This window comes from Dryobates pubescens, chromosome 10 (genome assembly GCF_014839835.1).
Source record: "Dryobates pubescens isolate bDryPub1 chromosome 10, bDryPub1.pri, whole genome shotgun sequence".
In the NCBI taxonomy this organism is placed as follows: Eukaryota; Metazoa; Chordata; class Aves; order Piciformes; family Picidae; genus Dryobates; species Dryobates pubescens.
Window position 1 is genome coordinate 7,485,848 of NC_071621.1, and position 18,713 is coordinate 7,504,560.

The window sequence follows — 18,713 nt, forward strand, 5'->3', positions numbered from 1 at the left end:
GTGTTACATAGAATCTGTTTCCTTGTAAAATATAATCTCATTTCTCTGACTGGGTTTAGCCGTGGTCTCTTTCTCAGTGGGGGAGGGAAAGCAGAGCCTTTCCTTTCAAACCACCACAATAAGTAAAGATGTGTAATTTCGATTGTCAAACAGTCTTCTGCTAGCATTTCAGCTCTTCAGAATTAAAAACATTGCACATTCTCCTTGTCTCCTCCTCTCCTCTTGTGTGTAGTTCTGCAATTTTATGCTTGCTAAGGAGAAAACTTCTATACTTAATTACCTGATTTTAGAAGGACTTACTGTCTTACTTTTATAGATTTTGATACTTGTGCTCTGAAAGTCTGTGCAACAAATGTTCAAAAGCCTGTGTGAGAATTAGCAAAATTTTTTTTAGAATTGAATATTTTACCTCAAGGAGCTTTTAGCTATGTCTGTAAGTGGAGAAGAAACCTGACCTTTAAATTCCTGACCCTGGGGAACAGTTGTGAATGCATGACCAATAGGATGCTAAAGAGAAAGCTGCTTTGTCAACTGCAGCTTTATTTCATACATAATATATGTAACAGGAGGTGATTATGGGATTTTTTCCCCCCTCCTTTTTCACTGACTGTGTACTGCTATTACTTTCAACAGCTTTTCAGTGAAAATTGTCAGATTGTTTTTTGTATTGAGTGATTAATGCTAAAAGAGCAAAATTCATGTATCTTATGATCCTGTTAAAATGCCCCCACAAAAACCACTGACTGTATGGGTACTATGTTGCAAACAGGGGGAAATCCTCCAAGTTTCTTAGTCTGTGTTGCTGTAGACTGTCTGTGTTGTTTGCTCCCTTTAAGTACTTGATAATACTTTTTATACCCATTAGGAACATCGCTTCACAGACAATAGCCAAACTAAAAGATGTTGCTCGTCGCATTTCTTCCTGCATGGACCATGAACACAGTAACAAAGAGAGATCTGCTTCTCTGGACTTGTTGCTCCGTTTCCAGCGTCTGCTTGTTAGTAAACTTTACCCAGGAGATTGTGTTGGGCAGGTCCCTGGTGCATACAGTAAGTTAATGTTTAAAAATAAAAGCAGCTTCCCTTTCTGTAATACCTCTTAGAGGATACCAGTGTCTTATTTTAATTTTTCTTGTCTCATTTTGCAGCCTCGCTGCTGAGTATGTCTAAAAAGTGTTTAAAGTAGTTTCTTTAAATTGTTTTCTGTAAAGGAAAAATTCTCTTTGGAAGGTAGCATCTAGATAATATACTTTCTATAAATTTTATAAAAGTTTAAGAAAATGTGGGTTCTTCATTTGATGCTGCATTTCAGAAGAGTTTGTCAGCTTTTGAAGGCTTTCTTAAACATGACTGTGACTTTTTCTGTGTTCTTCCTCCTTTTTATTCAGGTCCTGACCTCTTAGGTGTTGGCTCTTTACTGAAGAAATACACTGCTCTTCTGTGCACACACATTGGTGATATACTTCCTGTGGCTATCAGCATTGCTTCTACTAGTCATAGGCATTTTGCGGAAGTATCTCGTGTTGTGGATGGTGATTTAACAGGTAGGTTTTCCTATGCCATCCTCCTTATCTCCTCTTCCACGAAATTATAAAATTATATTGCAGCTGTTCTTAGAAGTTTTAAGTAACTAAAAATGAGTCATTTTAATCTTTTGTTTGATGGGAGAAAAGGAGGGTAAATGAGGAAGGCAAGAACTTCGTACTAAGGCAGTAACAGAAGGTAGAATATATTGCCTAGCGATTTACTTCAATGATGCTATAAATGCAGGTCTTGAATTAAATCTAAATACCTTCTCTTCCCTCCCTTCCTCACGTTTTAGGCATTCTTCTTCCGGAATTGGTTGTCTCTATAGTGCTGCTACTCAGTAAAAATGCTGGATTAATGCAGGAAGCTGGTGCTATCCCTCTGTTGGCTGGCTTGCTGGAACATCTAGATAGATTTAACCATTTAGCCCCTGGAAAGGAAAGGGATGACAATGAGGATTTAGCATGGCCAGGAATAATGGGTATGTACTAGCAGCATATGGAGTGTTTTTTATGTTTTTGTGAAGTAGCTGTATAAAAATGATGACTGTTTATGAACTACTCTCAGGAAGGCAGTTCTGCTTTACAGTTCATATGGCAGTATTGTCAATAAATTCTTAAGAAAGTTATGTATAGAGGTAGGATTAAGCAGAGTACAATGCAACTTTTTAAAGAAGTGTTTGTATCATTTTGCATTTTGAGTGTGAAAAGATCCAGTGAAAATGAGTAGTATGTTACCCATTTTGTTGCTGAATTCAATCTGTAGCATAGGGTAACATGGAAAGGTTTGAAATAAGGAAGTTTTCTTTTCCTAGTGCACTTTATATAACATGAGAGAAGCAGAAAATATGTATTTCTGACTGTGGGCATTTTACTGGTGGAAAGAGGAGTGAAACATGGTTGGCATAATCCAAGAGAGCTAAAGGTAACACTGCTAGAGAATAGTATGTTGGGGAAGGCAAAAACTGAGTGGAAAGTTCAGTCTAATAGAGCAAACTTAGGTGAAGGTGTGTGCGTGCAAACATTACTCTGATGTTTCTTGCCTGGATGAAATTACCTTGAGTTTGAAATAGTTTATTGATATGTAGTAAGATAGTATGTAACTTTCCTTCTTTTGTTGAAAATGCAATGTGGATTTAGAGTGAAATTAAATATACACTAATGCTTCTCAGGCAGGCATGTAATAAAACTGAGGTAATTTGGAGGGAGAAACAATTAGAGCAGTGATTTGCCAGAATTCTGGTTGTTCTCCTCGACTTCCAAACAAAGCACTCATGCAGTTGAGCAATGCTAGGTCTTTGACAGTATGACATTAAAAGAGGAGTGTATAAAAACTATAGCAAACAGGCAATTTCTGTCTACAATATGTAAATAGAAATATATGTCTGAAATTTTTTGAGCTCATTTGACTTTCAATGTATCAAAAGACATGTGGCCTTTGAACAGAAGTAAAAAATTTGGTTAAGCAACTGTTAAAAGAATACTCAGAAAAAACCTCAGTTTCTGTTTCTCTGTTGATAAATTCTCAATTCTGTTTTCTACCTTTAGGTTCATTTTTTACTGGCCAGAGTAGCAGAAATAATGAGGAGGTGATGCTTATACGTAAAGCTGATCTAGAGAACCACAACAAAGATGGAGGATTTTGGACAGTGATTGATGGGAAAGTATATGATATAAAGGACTTCCAAACACAATCATTAACTGGCAGTAGCATACTTGGTGAGAATCAGCATCTGAATCAAGGAAAAAAAGTACTTCTGTTTCCAAAGCAGATGGCATAAACAGGTTTTAGACATTATACTGACTACCTCATTCTTTCATTAGCTCAGTTTGCAGGTGAGGACCCAGTTGTTGCTTTGGAAGCCGCTTTACAGTTTGAGGACACACGGGAGTCAATGCATGCCTTCTGTGTTGGCCAGTATGTGGAGGTAGATATATTATTATTAATTGACATACTGTTGTTGCCTTATTTTTAATGCTAACATACTGCTTTTTCTTCACAATGCTTGTTGGAGCTCAGTTCTCGCTTTCAACTTCTGTTTCTTGTGATTAGCCTGACCAGGAAGTGGTTACAACACCAGATCTCAGTACTTTGTCGTCACCTCTAATAGACACAGAAAGGAACTTGGGTCTTCTCCTTGGACTGCATGCTTCCTACCTGGCAATGAGCACACCACTTTCTCCTCTGGAAATTGAATGCGCCAGTAAGCAGAACTTCATTTTGAGCTTAAATAAGTGATAAATATTTGTCAAAGTATGCAAGAAAAAGACACAGGCCAAATAAATGAACTGGAAGTTTTTAGCCTGTCTTCTGGAATAGCTCCTTAGTCTTAAGATTAATTGCCACATTCATCAAGGCCCAATAATTTAGCAGGATTTAAATGGGTAATAATTCTGAACACTTAAATATCCAGAATTTCATAATGTGCATGAGAGAATATGGCAAGAGAAAGAAGACTGTGTAGCACAGGTATCTCATTAATTTGTATTCAATTAATAGTGGCTGAAGCATCTGGTGTTAGATTCTGTGCTGTTTGGTAACTTAGTTTGGTGAACAAGGCTGGTGAGAGGCCTTGAGCACAAGCCCTGTGAGGAGAGGCTGAGGGAGCTGGGATTGTTTAGCCTGGAGAAGAGAAGAAGGCTCAGAGGTGACCTCATTGCCCTCTACAACTGCCTGAAAGGTGGTTGTAGCCAGGAAGGGGTTGGTCTCTTCTCCCAGGCAACCAGCACCAGAACAAGAGGACGCAGTCTCAAGCTGCACCAGGGGAGGTTTAGACTCGAAGTGAGGAAAAAGTTCTTCACTGAGCGAGTCGTTTGTCATTGGAATGGGCTGCCCAGGGAGGTGGTGGAGTCACCATCCCTGGAGGTGTTCAAGAGGAGATTGGACGTGGCACTTGGTGCCATGGTCTAGTCATGAGGTCTGTGGAGACAGGTTGGACTCAATGATCCTTGGGGTCTCTTCCAACCTTAGTTATACTGTTACTGTGATACTGTGAACAGAAGACATAATTATTAATTGCAGAAAAAATAGGTCTCTAAACAGATAATTGCTACACAGTTGCTTAGTTGTGTCTTAGTTGCAGGACCCATTTTTTGTGGGGAAAAAGTTTTAACAAGTGAAAAGAGCTGTTAAGCATCATTTGAAGCTGTATATGCCTTTTATTTGAGGGAACTGTTGAGTCTTGATAGCTTAATCATTAGAATACATATTTGTGTTTTTTCTTTCTTTTAGAATGGTTGAAGTCCTCTATCTTTTCTGGAGGCTTGCAAACTAGTCAGATTCATTACAGTTACAATGAGGAAAAAGATGAAGACCATTGCAGTTCACCTGGTAACACCACCCCAAATAAATCAAAACTCTATTCACATCGATTAACTTTGAGTGACCATTCACAACCTTTTCTCCAAGCTATTGCAGATAATAATATTCAGGATCACACTGTGAAGGTAAGCCCTTGGTAGTTCTGGTCTCAAAAAGTGTTACTTAAGGTTGGACAGTAGTGGCCTGAAACAGTTTTATTGGTAAAAATTATCCAAAAGTAAAAAACTGAAAAAGCTATTTAAGAATTGTTTTTCGAGAAAGGAGTGGTTGAATACTACTAATGGATATAATTTCTGCATTTCCCTTGATATTTTAACAGTTCATTGTTTCATTTTGAAATCTTGAGTGGAGAACAAAAAAATACCAGTGTATTCTTACAAAAAATTAATAACATGTTGCTTTCCATGCCAAGTTTTTACAGTATTGACAGGCTGTCCTCACCTCCACTTCAACCGCCAGTGTAGGTGGATTTTGTGCACCAAGTGCTTGTCTGCCTTTGCCTTGAATGTTCCTTTGTGCCTTGGGGTTCAGGTTTCACCTAGTTGGAGTTGTGGATATTATGAAACCCTCTGAGATTTACATTTATAACTGTCTTTTGTAGTACCTTTAGATTTTCTAGCCCTTTGAAGTCAGCTTCTTTATGGAAAAAAAAAAAACAAACCACTCAAACCCAGAAATAGTCTTTGAAAGGATAGGGTAACAATAATGATGAGGCAGGAGAAGACAACTAAAAAAATGTGTTAGGTGGCCTGGCTATCTCAGCAAGAGATAAAAACAGTACTAGCTTTGTTCATTGAGTCATGTTGCTCTAAATACAAGAATGATACAGGATATTCTCTGTGCTCTTGGACTGTGTTTCTGTGTATTAAAGAGTGCATACTGTGTTATATCTCACTTGGGAATATTACTTCAGATTGTGGAGGTTTTGTATTATATAAATGATGGCTGCAGTATTTTGGACCCTATTTGATTGTATTTAAATCCAAAATTAAATAGAGGCTCTTGTTTGTTCTTGTAGGACTTCTTGTGTCAAATAGAGAGATACTGTAAACAGTGTCACTTAACAACACCAATTACGTTCCCTCCTGAGCATCCTGTGGAAGAAGTAGGACGTTTGTTGTTATGTTGTCTTCTGAAGCATGAGGATTTAGGTAGGTGGGCTTGTAGTATAGCTGTCCAGGAATATATTTTGGACCAGTTTAAACTCTTGTGGAATGGTTTTGGAAATGCATATTCAGAGATTGTCTTTTCCCATTTAGGTCATGTAGCATTGTCTCTTGTTCATCCCAGTACCCTTGGAGTTGACCAAGTAAAGCACAAAACCTTACCAAAATCTGTAGTGGATGTGTGCCGTGTTGTCTACCAAGCAAAATGCTCACTGATTAAGGTAAGCCTCTTACCTGCTGAAGCTAAGATTATTTTTTGTTCAAGTTGTCTTACTGAAAAGTCATATATTGCTCAATTTATTGTATAATACATTATAACCTAATCTTTCAATGCCTTTTCTAGACCCATCAAGAACAAGGACGTTCTTACAAGGAAGTTTGTGCTCCTGTCATTGAGCGTTTGAGATTCTTATTCAATGAACTACGTCCTGCAGTTTGCAATGATCTCTCTATAATGTCTAAATTTAAACTGCTGAGTTCCCTGCCCCGATGGCGGAGTGTAGCTCAGAAAATAATAAGAGAAAAAAGGAAAAAGAGAGGTAAGACAACATTAATGCTGTACTTTCTTTTAAACAATGAAAATCAACCTAATTCCAAGGTTTGCTACTCTGCATTTAACTCCAGTTAGCTAAAACATCAAAGCCATTTGCTTCCTGCTGAATTTTGGTGAAGTTTTCTAAGTCACTAGTTTCTATAGCAAGACCAGGCAGACAAGAGAGTCAAGTTTAGGTGAGAGATACTTCTTTGTGTTCCAGTATATTAAAAATGATCCATCAATATTAGTCACTCTAGTTCTAGTAAAATTTAAGTAGAAATGGTATCTTAGTAAAAAAATAATGTTTTTAGCAAAGCAGCATTTTCAATGAACCATGCACCCAGAGCTCAGTGTGCCCAGGTAGCCAAGAAAGCCAAAGGCATCCTGGCTTGTATGAGAAACATGGTGGCCAGCAGGAGCAGGGGGGTGATTGTCCCACTGTACTCTGCAATGGTGAGGCCTCACCTCGAGTGCTGTGTTCAGTTCTGGATTCCTTCACTACATGAAGAACATTGAGGTTCTGGAGTGTGTCCAGAGAAGGGCAATGAGGCCTGGAGCACGTGGTCTATGAGGAGCATCTGAGGCAGCTGGGGGTTGTTCAGCCTGGAGAAGAGGAGGCTGAGGGGAGACCTTACTGCTCTCTGCAACTACCTGAAGGGAGGTTGGAACGAGGAGGGGCCAGCTTCTTGTCCTTGGTGGCAAGCAACAGGACTAAAGGAAATTGTTTCAAGGCAGGTTCAGACTGGGTGCTAGGAAATACTTCTTCACAGGGTTATCAAACCTTGGAATGGTCTGCCCAGGACAGTGGTGGAGTCACTGTCCTTGGAGGTATTTAAGCAGTATGTGGCACTTAGGGACAAGGTTTAGGATTGACCCTAAACTGGGTCGAAGGTTAAACTGGATGATTTTGAGGTCTCTTCCAACCAGATGTTTTTTGTGATCCCCCAAATCCTCCTCCTCCCCCTCCTTCACCTCCCTGAACAAGAGGTAGGGCTAGGAATGACAGGAATGAAGAGAATGAGGATGAAGTAGGGCTACATCCACTATGAGAAGTGCAAGTGGGAGGAAATCAGGGAGGAACAGGGTTTGTGACGGTACCTCTCGGTACATTAGATGTTCATAGTTTCAAGAAAGAGATGGGTACCTTATTAGATGATCCCTTAGGTGTAGCTGAGAGGCTGGATCAATTTTTGGGCCCCAATACATATATTTGGAAAGAGATACAGTCTATTTTAAGTATTCTATTCACTGCAGAGGAAAGAAACATGATTAGACAGGCTGGTATGAGAATATGGGAGAGGCAGAATCAGGGGGGGGCCACCAGGAGATCAGAAGTGGCCTAATCAAGACCCTGGGTGGGACCATCAGCAGCCCCAGGGGAGACAGAATATGAGTAACCTGAGAACTATAATAATACAAGGAATTAGGGAAGCTGTTCCTAGAGGACAGAATTTTGATAAAGCCTTTAGTGACCAACAGAGGAAAGACGAATCTCCTACTGAGTGGATGGAAAGATTGAAGAAAAGCTTGCAGATGTATTCTGGAATAGACCCCAATTCTGCAGTTGGAGTGACCCTTATCAGGACGCAGTTTGTAGCAAAATCATGGGGAGATACTAGGAAGAAGTTGGAAAAAATCGAAGACTGGCAAGACAGGGGATTAGAAGAGTTACTATGGGAAGCTCAGAAGGTATATGTAAGGAGAGATGAAGTTAAACAAAAAACAAAAGCTAAATTGTTTGTAACTGCCGTAAGAGAAAGTCAGAAACCACAGGAAACAACACAGGAGTGGAAATGGGATGACAGGGTTCAGAAAAACGGAGTCCCCGTTTGTTATTACTGCAATAAAAAGGGACATATCCAGAGGAAATGTAGACAAAAGGAGAAAGGTGAGAAAATGTTTAAGGAAGATTAGGGGTGTCAGGGGCTGTATATTTTGGGGACAAGAACATCAAACGAGCCCTTGATAAAGTTACTGGTAGGTCCCCAGAAGGAGGAGGTGACCTTTTTGGTAGATACAGGAGTAGAAAAATCGACTATACTGAAAATTCCTAAGGGGGTTGAGGAAGGAAAAAAACCAACAGTAATTGGAGCTAAAGGGGAACCTTTTAAGGTATCACTACTTGAAAATACAGAAATAGAATCGGAAAAAAGGATTTGTCTAAATGATTTGTTAGTTGTTCCAGAAGCTGAATACAATCTCTTGGGAAGAGATTTAATTATAAAATTAAAATTGACTTTAGAGAGTCAGGGAGATGGTTTGAGTGTTCGATTATGTAAGTTAACTGAAAAAGATGAAAAAGGTATAAGTCCAGAAGTTTGGTATAAATATGGCAGTAGAGGAAAAATTGATATGGATCCAATAAAAATTCAAATAACAGACCCAGGTAATCCTGTACGTATAAAGCAATATCCGATACCCATTTATCCCATTTAACTGGAAGTAGATTACTGTTACGAAAAATCAGCAAGGTGCTGTTTAAGCTGGTCTGCAAAGATAAAAGTGGACTGCAGACATTACTAGAGCTAATAATAGTTGGATATAAAGTTCACCAAGAATACGTTTCCATTTTGTTACAAGCAGATTTTAAGTATCCTGTGTGTTTCAACTACAATACAAACCTAAAAATGTGAAACTGTAGAATGCTATCAGATTATCAGAAAGAATAATTCTTTTTTTATGCCTAGTGCCAAAAAAATCTGAATCTGCTGATATGGAGGAAACCAAAATTGGAAATAATGAGAGTGATTTAGAAGAATCCTGTGTGGTACCTCACAGTCCTGTACCTGTAGATAAAAGGCCCATACCAATCAAATCACCCAAGGTAGGATATCAGGTATTGAATCAGCCTCGTGAATAAATATAACAACAGGAAGAGCTTAGGACCTGAACCATGATTGTTGTAACTTGATATTTAATGTGCTGATAGTGGTGTTTGGCATATATAATTAAGTATGATGCATTGAAACCTGAAATCATTCTTAAAAATAAGCTTGTCTACTGTGTATTTAGAATAGGTAAAGATACCTACTCTAATTTTAGATTACTGATAATTTTAGAAGTGTTTGGTTAAAGCTTCACTTCAAAATAAAAGGTAGTGATGGGTTACTTCCTCTTTTTTGAACATGAATGTATTTGAAATGTTATGCAACAACTGTCAACAAGACACTGAGTTACAAATAATACTAAACTCATTCCTGGTTTGGAAGAAGTTTCTTTTTTTTCCCCCCTCATAGTATTTTAAGTTTATACTTCGTTTTTATAGGAAAGAACTAATTTTTTTTCAGTAATTTAAAAGTAAATGATTTTAAATGGTTCAATATGATGCATTCTGTGTTTTGCAGGATAAGTGGCAGCCACTTCTGAGTACTGTTACAGGTGTCCACAAATACAAATGGCTGAAGCAAAATGTCCAAGGGTTGTATCCACAGTCTGCCCTCCTTAACACCATTGTTGAATTTGCACTTAAAGAAGAGCCTGTGGATGTAGAAAAAATGAGAAAATGTTTATTAAAACAGGTAAGATGGGTGAAAACAGGCTTGCATGTATTAGCAGTTGGCATATGACAATTAATAAATTATTATTTTCTTTTTTTTGCCCTCTTTTGCAGTTGGAAAGAGCAGAAGTTCGTCTGGAGGGAATAGATACTATTCTGAAATTGGCAGCAAAGAATTTTTTGCTCCCATCCGTGCAGTATGCCATGTTCTGTGGGTGGCAGAGACTTATTCCAGAAGGAGCCAACATAGGGTAAAACTTACTGCTTTTGCTTTTGCACTTCTTCAGCAAGAAACAAACAACTTACTTTTTGTTGCTCTTTTTCTATAAAGGGAGCCTCTTACTGACTGCTTGAAGGATGTGGATCTGATCCCACCGTTTAACAGAATGCTGCTGGAAGTAACTTTTGGAAAGCTGTATGCCTGGGCTATTCAGAATGTCCGGAACATCTTACTAGATGCTAATGCAAAATTTAAGGAACTAGGTGAATCATTTTGTTGCATTGACTGGGGAGGGAACTGTATTCAATTAATACTGGTCGTTGTTCTAAAAGTTCCCAATAGGGTTCCTAAAATCACTTCCCCTTGGTTTGTCCTGAGAATTTCTTTCATTTTCTTTCCATCCATTGTTTTTCCACCCCCTGCTACCCCAACCCTCCCTCAACTCTTTCCAGTGTTTGAGAGAGTGTTGCTGGTTTCCCAGCAACAGGAGATTGATTACTCATAAGTAACATTTTACCATTAAAATCTAAAGTATAGGAAGTTACATTTTAGCTCAGACAAATCTATAACCTATTACCTTGTGGCTCCCAAGTGTCAACTGTCTTATTTATATTACTTTTTAAATTAGGTGTGCAGCCTGTTCCTCTGCAAACAATTACTAATGAGAATCCAGCAGGACCGAGTCTTGGAACTATTCCACAAGCACGTTTTCTGCTGGTTATGCTGAACATGTTGACACTGCAGCATGGTGCTAATACCTTGAGCCTCCTCCTTAATTCTGGCATGTTAGCATTGACACAAACAACGCTGCGACTGATAGGTACGTGATTTTCTTGTTTGGAAGAAAGCATGTATTATATAAGTCTCCTGTATCTTTTACCAGTTAGTGTACCCAAATTACAGGATTGCTTTGCTGCTTAAAGATGGTACTTAATGCAGCCTTTATTTGGTTGTGATTTTTCTCCTAAGCCTTGATTTTGTTCATCCTTTACTAGAATTTAGGAGTGATAGTGCAGTTTTAGTGGAAACATGGAAAATTTAAGAAGTGCATAAGAATTGCTTGCTCTTTACTCTTTATTTCATTTGCTCGACCTATTAAAATTGTTCCCAGTTTGCACATTTAAGCTGGAAGCTTCCTTTGTTCTGTAACAAGAGGTACTGTGGTGTTTATGGCCATGATTCAGGTTCTCTTTCTTTCTTGGTTTTCTTAGATAAGAGCAAATATTTGTTCTTGTAACTAGTACCTAAGTGGAGTACTCATAAAAAGTTTTTCCAAAAAAATTCTGTTAGTAGAGCATTTAGCCATTTGGACGTATCATTGTGATGTCTCTGTGATTAGTCACTTGTTCAAATTTAAGTTTTTACATTTCTGTGCATTCAAAACCATTATCCATAGTTTCCTAAAAGCTCCCCTCATTATATCACTGTATCTGACTGTTTTTGCTTTTACATGGCAGATCATATGTGTCTTAAAGCGTGACAAAAGAGGACACAGTCTCAGGCTGCGCCAGGGGAGGTTCAGGCTAGATGTTAGGAAAAAGTTCTATACAGAGAGAGTGATTGCCCATTGGAATGGGCTGCCTGGGGAGGTGGTGGAGTTGCCATCACTGGAGGTTTTCAGGAGAAGACTTGATGGGGTGCTTGGTGCCGTGGGTTAGATGTTTGGGTGGTGTTGGATTGGTTGATGGGTTGGACGAGATGATCTTGAAGGTCTCTTCCAACCTGGTTTATTCTATGTATTCTATGTAGCTGGTTTTAAGGTGGGTTTTTTTGTGTGTTCCCCCCCCGCTTTAGGACCTAGTTCTGACAATATTGAAGATGATATGATTGCCTCTTCTCACGGAGCTTCTGCCACAGTCCTAGAAGAGTCAAGAAAGGAAACTACCCCTGTTCAGCTCCCTGTTTCTGGACCAGAACTGGCAGCCATGATGAAAATTGGTACCAGAGTGGTTAGAGGGGTAGACTGGAAATGGGGTGATCAGGTAAAAATTCTTTCATACAGATAATGTGTGTACCGAAATTTTAAATCTCCATTCAGTGGACTGTCTGAATTTTGTGTTCAAACTTTAAAGGTCCTTTTATGTTTCAGAGAGTTGGAGAATTAACAAAATAGATAAATTAGCTGTTTATTTTTTGGTATGACAATTCTTTTTAAGTGAGACTGTTCTGATTCAGGATTTAACAGGAAACCAGATCGCTTGTTTTGCTACAGTATTGTACATTTGTACAGTATTTGTACATTTCCAGCTGGATGTGTATGGCACTTGCATAGCACATAATAAAATAGCTGTAAACATGAAGAGTGCTGCAGTTTACTGGAAGTGATATCCTTTGAAGACTGAGAAATGCTTTCCAATTTTATGCTTGATTTTGAAATGTTGTTGAATGTTTACTGGCTAACCATTAGGTTAGCAGCAAATGAGCACTTATTTTATGAACTCTGCATAAGAATTACTGTTTCTCATGGTGTAACAAGTCTGTCTTCTGTCAGGATGGACCTGCTCCAGGTTTGGGTCGTGTGATTGGAGAATTGGGAGAGGATGGTTGGATTAGAGTGCAGTGGGACACTGGAAGTACAAATTCTTACAGAATGGGGAAAGAGGGAAAATACGATCTGAAACTGGCTGAACCACCGCCAGCAACGCAGCCTACAACAGAGGATTCAGACACTGAGGATGATTCTGGTAAAAAAAAAATTTTAAAGTAGAGGCAGAATATTAGTTGAATTCCAGATTCAATGTAGTATGAAAAAACTTCTTTCACAGGAGGAAATTATTCATCAAAGATGATTAAATTAATTGTTACACATTTCTGACCAGAATATTTGTTAAGATATCTTTACTATGAGATAGGAAGATAGAAAGGGTGATACCACATTTGTTACATATTTATGGGCCAAGCTATTATCTAATGGAAATAATTTATGTATACCAAGAGGTGTACATTTTAACATCTATTAATGTCATTCTAAAGTGTGGAAGTTTTATATGGCTTAAGTATACATCTAGTCACACTGCTTCCCTATTCTTGGCACTGCTTTTGGAATTTCTGTTAAACTGTGTACTCCTAGAGAATAACCTGAAAATATCTACACAAAATACCTGGTTTATATTTTGCTCTTGCAGTTGGAAATAAGGAATCTTCTTCATGTCACTTCATCTTAACAAATGAAACAAAGATATCTTTTTTTGGTTCAGAACTCTGTGAAATATATTAACTCAGTGTATTCCTTTGCGTTGTGTGTCTCCTTTCAGAAGGGGAACAAGTTGAACGGAATCTCCACCCTACTTCCATGATGCTGACAAGTACTGTGAACCTGTTGCAGACGTTGTGTCTCTCTGCTGGTGTCCATGCTGAAGTCATGCAAAGTGATGCTACGAGAACTTTGTGTGGCCTACTCCGTATGCTTGTGGAGAGTGGAACAATAGATAAATCGGGTATCTTACATAGAAACGATCTGATTCAGCTATGTTGTTCTGTTTTATGGTTTGTTGTCTTGTAACTTTGTAAATCTTTTGTTACTAGTTTTTAATCATGAAAGAGCAAAGGCTAGAAAATACATTTTCAGAGCTTCTAAAATCTTGTTAACAAAGGCAGCAGAAGTGATCTTGAGTATTCTTGGAACATAAGCAGTAAAAACTGGATAAGTGCATGAGATGTGGAGCATCAGGATAGTGTATGCTTGTCTTAGACAATGAATTTCTTGTAATTCTTTTTCTGCTTAGAGAGAAGAGTATGACTAGGTATGTCATATTAATTTCCATAGCTTTTTTGTAATTTCAGAAATAATGATGCCAACTACTCTGAAATGAGGAAATGGTATCAAGATGAGAATTGTTTTAAAGGCTTATTTAACAAAATAATTACAGGCTCTAAAACTGAAATTAGTAGTTGATACAAAGATAGTAGAGTAGTCCAGTGTTACGATTTGTCCAAAAAAGCCTAGTGTAGTATATAGAGAATTACATAGCTGGCAGAAAAGTAAATTCTTACATGTATATATCTTTTTGTTTTTAGCTTCCTTGCCAAATAAATTAGTTTATAAAGAACAGCACAGGAGTTGGTGCACGTTGGGATTCATTCGAAGTATAGCACTCATGCCTCAGATGTGCAGCACTCTTAGTACATCTCAGTGGATAACTTTGCTAATGAAAATTGTTGAAGGGCATGAATCATTCACTGCTGCTTCACTACAGAGACAGGTAATGTGTGTATTTCCAAATCTATTTTAATAGGCAATGAATTTGTAGACTTTAGTTGTCCTTAGAAAAAAAGTTTCTTTTAAAATGCAGATGGGATATGTCCTTAAATCAGTTTTTCATTAACTGGAAAAAGAGCTAGCATGTCATCTTGTATTTAAGATTATTTTTTTAATATACATCTGTAGTTCCTTCAGAGCACTACAGACTCCCTTCTCCTATTGAAAATCCAAAAGTTTTGTGCAGATAAGAAGCCAGAACAAGTGTTCTAAAAACTTACTCCATAAACTCTGATACCATGTTTCCTATAAGTTGAACGAAGAAAAGAATAACCAAAAAATATTTGGGAAAAATGTGCAATTTCATTTTAAAGTTAATCAAGTTCTGTGTTACCAGCTGTCCCTTCTCTTTCCATAGTAAACTGTTGTTATTTGAGTTTCAGTCTCTCTTGAAGAAGCTTCATCTTTTCATCTTATGTTGGTATTGTATTTCTTTTGCCCCTTCCCCGTTTGTTTTTCTTTGTCATTTTTTTCATTTCCCTTTCTTTCTTCTTTCCTTAGCATCTTGTAATGCCTTTTTCTTTTGAGGTTGAAAACCAACCTTATTATGGACTAAGTCTTCCGAGTTTTAAGGCTTGGGGATCAAAAGATCTTCTTAATTTTTTAACTAAAGCCTTGTCTCATAAAGGCCTGTTCATTTTTGTCTGATCTTCTAGCAAATTCCTGCTGGTATTTTTAATATGATGAGACTTCTGTCGTCATCCAGGACTTACAGCATTACAGTCATCTGCTGTTCAGGGAATACTCCAGAGAAATTAGCGTTCCTCGTGTACCAGCATCTAATTATATAATAAGAAAAAGACAAGACTTCAAAGTTTTAGAAAGATGTGTTAATGACAGATTTACAAGAATTGAGATCTCTTCACTGTTACTGGTCACTTGTGTTGTACTGGTCTTCTGGGTAGAAGATGTGAAAACTCAAAACCTGAAATGTTCAGAATGTGCAACTCCGTCTGCTCTTTCATACTGCAGAACTGCACCTTTCCGTGTTCCTTGTCAGTCCTGCACTGAGTGTCTAGGTTTAAGGTGGCCAGCCTGTTTGTTCCATACTGTCTTAGAGGCCTCAGTTTCACAGTAACTACTTTTGAGTGTCACTGTTGTTGCTTTTTGCCTTCTTGTATCATTCAGCTTTAAAACTCAACAATTTTTGATTATGACACCTTCATTGCAGAATTCTGGCAAACTTTCATTCTGAAACAAAATCTTAGTACTAAGTTCCAAGTCTGGAATCTGTACAAACCTTCCTATTCTATATTCCCTTTTTCCCCTGTATGTTTTAGTCATTTACTTTGTTTCTCATTATGTGTTTGTCTCATGTCCTGAGTATTGAAGAGATTGTATTCACTAGTATATGCCAAGAAAATTGCTACCGACTTTGAAGTGGCACAGCTTCTTTTAAAATCTTCTTTAGCAAACTGAAAAGAAGATCAGTAGCTCTGTAATTTCCACAGATGGAAAGAAATCAGCATTATAGAAGGAACTACAAGGGAAGGCTAACTTTTAAAATGTCTGTCTTCTGTGATTCACTTGTTGGAGTAACATGAATCTTTTAATCTTTTTTATTTTTAGATCCTTGCTGTACATTTATTGAAAGCAGTACTTCCATCCTGGGATAAAAATGAAAGGTCAAGAGACATGAAATTTCTTGTGGAAAAGCTGTTTGGATTTTTAGGCAGCCTACTTAGTACTTGTTCTTCAGATATCCCACTACTCAGAGGTAGAGGAATTTTCCCTCAAAATTATTTTTGTGTGTGTGAAGAGAATGTTTTTTACATGAATAATTGTTGTGCAATTGCTTTGTCTTGCCAGAATCTACTCTGAGAAGGAGAAAGGCCAGGCCCCAAGCATCTCTAACTGCTACTCACAGTAGTACTTTAGCAGAAGAGATAGTGGCACTGCTGAGGACACTCCATTCGCTCAGCCAGTGGAATGGACTCATAAACAAGTACATCAACTCTCAGCTAACCTCCATCACCCACATCTTTGCAGGAAAACAGTCAGAAGGGGTAGTTTCCACGTTTTAAAATAAGCTCATTTTTATAGCAATATTTATTTTGCAATTATAAATATTTAATGTTTATAAACAATATTAAGCTTAACTTTGAAACCATATTTATAATTTTATATGTATGTATTTGTGTTGTAATTTTTAAATTGAAGTATGCATGATTAAATTTGTGTTTTAAAGGAGATAGTAGTATATGTTTTCTCCCTACAGTTAATTTTACTGTTCTTTGTTAGACTGTGTTGGATGACTACTTTCCTGACACCGAGAATCCAGAGGTGGGAGGCCTGATGGCAGTATTAGCAGTGATTGGTGGCATAGACAGCCGTTTGAGACTGGGTGGACAAGTAGTTCATGATGAATTCGGAGAAGGCACAGTAACACGCATCACCCCCAAAGGGAAAATCACTGTACAGTTCTATGACATGCGAACATGTAGAGTGTGCCCTCTGAATCAGCTAAAGCCAGTAAGTTGATTTTGTGATGCTTTAACACAGGGAATTCATGGTAAAAGACTCAAATATGATGCAAAGAAAATATTTGTTCTTTATTGGGTAAAGGCATTGACATTCAATGCTCTGAATGCAAATCTAAGATGGCACGTGTGTGCACCTCTGTATGGCCTTTATTGTTGAGGAGGTGAAAAGAGAAGGGATTCGAGCTGATGCCCTTTGACTTGAGGTGAAATCCAAAGTTGTGGCAATGTGATTTATAGATCTTACATGAGAGAAGCTTGCTTATTTATATTTAACTGTATTTACTAATGAGTGTAGGAAGTCTTGGGTATTTTAATTTGAATCTTAATCTCAAGTTGTCTAATGGCCTTAGTGAAAGCAAACTCAGTGCCTGGGCTGCTTCAGGGACTGCAGTTTCAGCTTGCTCTGACTGTCTTGCTTTTCACCACATAGACCTGCAATTGTGTGGTATAAATACAGGCTTAGGAGCTAGCTATGTAAGGAATAGAAATCCTCTGCAGTTGTTCCTGGTCAATAGCAAGAAGTTGAATGTTACCTTTTCTCTTCAGTTAATAACCACTGAAACTTTTAAATGATTTTGTAAAATTTTGGAAAACACTTAACTGCAGTTTTGTTTGGTTCTTTTCTCACTGTCTAGCTTCCAGTTGTGGCTTTTAATGTGAACAACTTGCCTTTCACTGAACCTATGTTATCTGTTTGGGCTCAGCTAGTAAATCTGGCTGGAAGTAAAGTAGAAAAACAAAGAATGAAGTCTCCCAGTCAGAGTCTTTCAGGTACAGTTGAGGTTTTCCTGGTGATGTTTGGTGGGTTTTTTGTTTGGTTTTTTTGGGTGTTGTGTGTGTGTGTGTATTCTTTCTTTGGGTTTTTTTTGTTTGTCTGTCTGTTTGGTTTTAAATAGATCAGTATACTCCTAAGAAAAATAATTGTAACAGCAATGTAAATAAGGAAAAGAGTTTTCTGGAGCCTTACCTTTTTTATTAGTCAGTGTTGACTGGTATACATTTATAAGACAAGTTAAGCTATGAGATTAATTGCTTTGCATTTAAGTGGAATGCTGTTTTTAATTTGATGAGAAAAGGTTTAGGTGGTTTAGGGGTGGGCCTCTTGTGTTGAATGGCTTAAAATAATTGGATTCTATAACATGTTAACTGCACTTCCTGTGTTGTATATCTGTTGTATGGTTGTGCATGGTGTGAAAAGTAGGAAGGTAGTGTCATAGAATGTGTGCAGACTTACCCAGGTGCTGTTCAAATTATCTCATCAGTGTTTCATAGTCTCTCATACAGTGGGCTAAGATGTAAACTCATTTTTTAACTGAGGCATGTAAATGATAACTTTTATTCTCTGATAGAAGAGATTCTTAGTGCTGATGACTGTTTAATGTTTCCAATAGGTCAAGTGGATTTGGATCTTCTGCGATGCCAGCAACTAAAGCTATACATACTGAAGGCAGGCCGAGCTCTGCTTTCTCACCAGGATACACTAAGGCAAATCTTATCTCAGCCAGCTGTTCAGGAGTGTGCATTAAATCCTGCAGGTATTCTGAAGTGCAACCTGAGTGTGCTGCTGTTTGTTTAGATGGTAGATAGAGTTTGTGACTCTCGCTAATGGAAGTTGGAGGGTTGACATTAGGTTTGTCTTCTAAAGACTGAAAATTAAAATTCAAGAATGTTTAACCTTATATATTGGAAACATTCTGACTTTTTAAC

At 37.9% G+C, this 18,713-nt stretch overlaps 1 protein-coding gene across 1 annotated transcript in view; it reads left to right on the forward strand.

Annotated features, from left to right (window-relative positions):
* The window catches only part of HERC2 (HECT and RLD domain containing E3 ubiquitin protein ligase 2), a 118,901-nt gene that overhangs the window by 46,553 nt on the left and 53,635 nt on the right, over positions 1–18,713 (forward strand). Inside the window, exons 20-43 of the mRNA XM_009905424.2 lie at positions 866–1,050; positions 1,389–1,544; positions 1,823–2,008; positions 3,075–3,245; positions 3,351–3,454; positions 3,580–3,730; positions 4,759–4,973; positions 5,867–5,999; positions 6,108–6,235; positions 6,358–6,553; positions 9,237–9,373; positions 9,894–10,067; positions 10,160–10,296; positions 10,377–10,528; positions 10,894–11,085; positions 12,060–12,247; positions 12,757–12,949; positions 13,520–13,702; positions 14,283–14,467; positions 16,093–16,240; positions 16,333–16,529; positions 16,765–16,995; positions 17,642–17,777; positions 18,398–18,541. Coding sequence (XP_009903726.2) covers positions 866–1,050; positions 1,389–1,544; positions 1,823–2,008; positions 3,075–3,245; positions 3,351–3,454; positions 3,580–3,730; positions 4,759–4,973; positions 5,867–5,999; positions 6,108–6,235; positions 6,358–6,553; positions 9,237–9,373; positions 9,894–10,067; positions 10,160–10,296; positions 10,377–10,528; positions 10,894–11,085; positions 12,060–12,247; positions 12,757–12,949; positions 13,520–13,702; positions 14,283–14,467; positions 16,093–16,240; positions 16,333–16,529; positions 16,765–16,995; positions 17,642–17,777; positions 18,398–18,541 — 4,022 coding nt within the window. The remainder of the gene's footprint in view (positions 1–865; positions 1,051–1,388; positions 1,545–1,822; positions 2,009–3,074; positions 3,246–3,350; positions 3,455–3,579; positions 3,731–4,758; positions 4,974–5,866; positions 6,000–6,107; positions 6,236–6,357; positions 6,554–9,236; positions 9,374–9,893; positions 10,068–10,159; positions 10,297–10,376; positions 10,529–10,893; positions 11,086–12,059; positions 12,248–12,756; positions 12,950–13,519; positions 13,703–14,282; positions 14,468–16,092; positions 16,241–16,332; positions 16,530–16,764; positions 16,996–17,641; positions 17,778–18,397; positions 18,542–18,713) is intronic.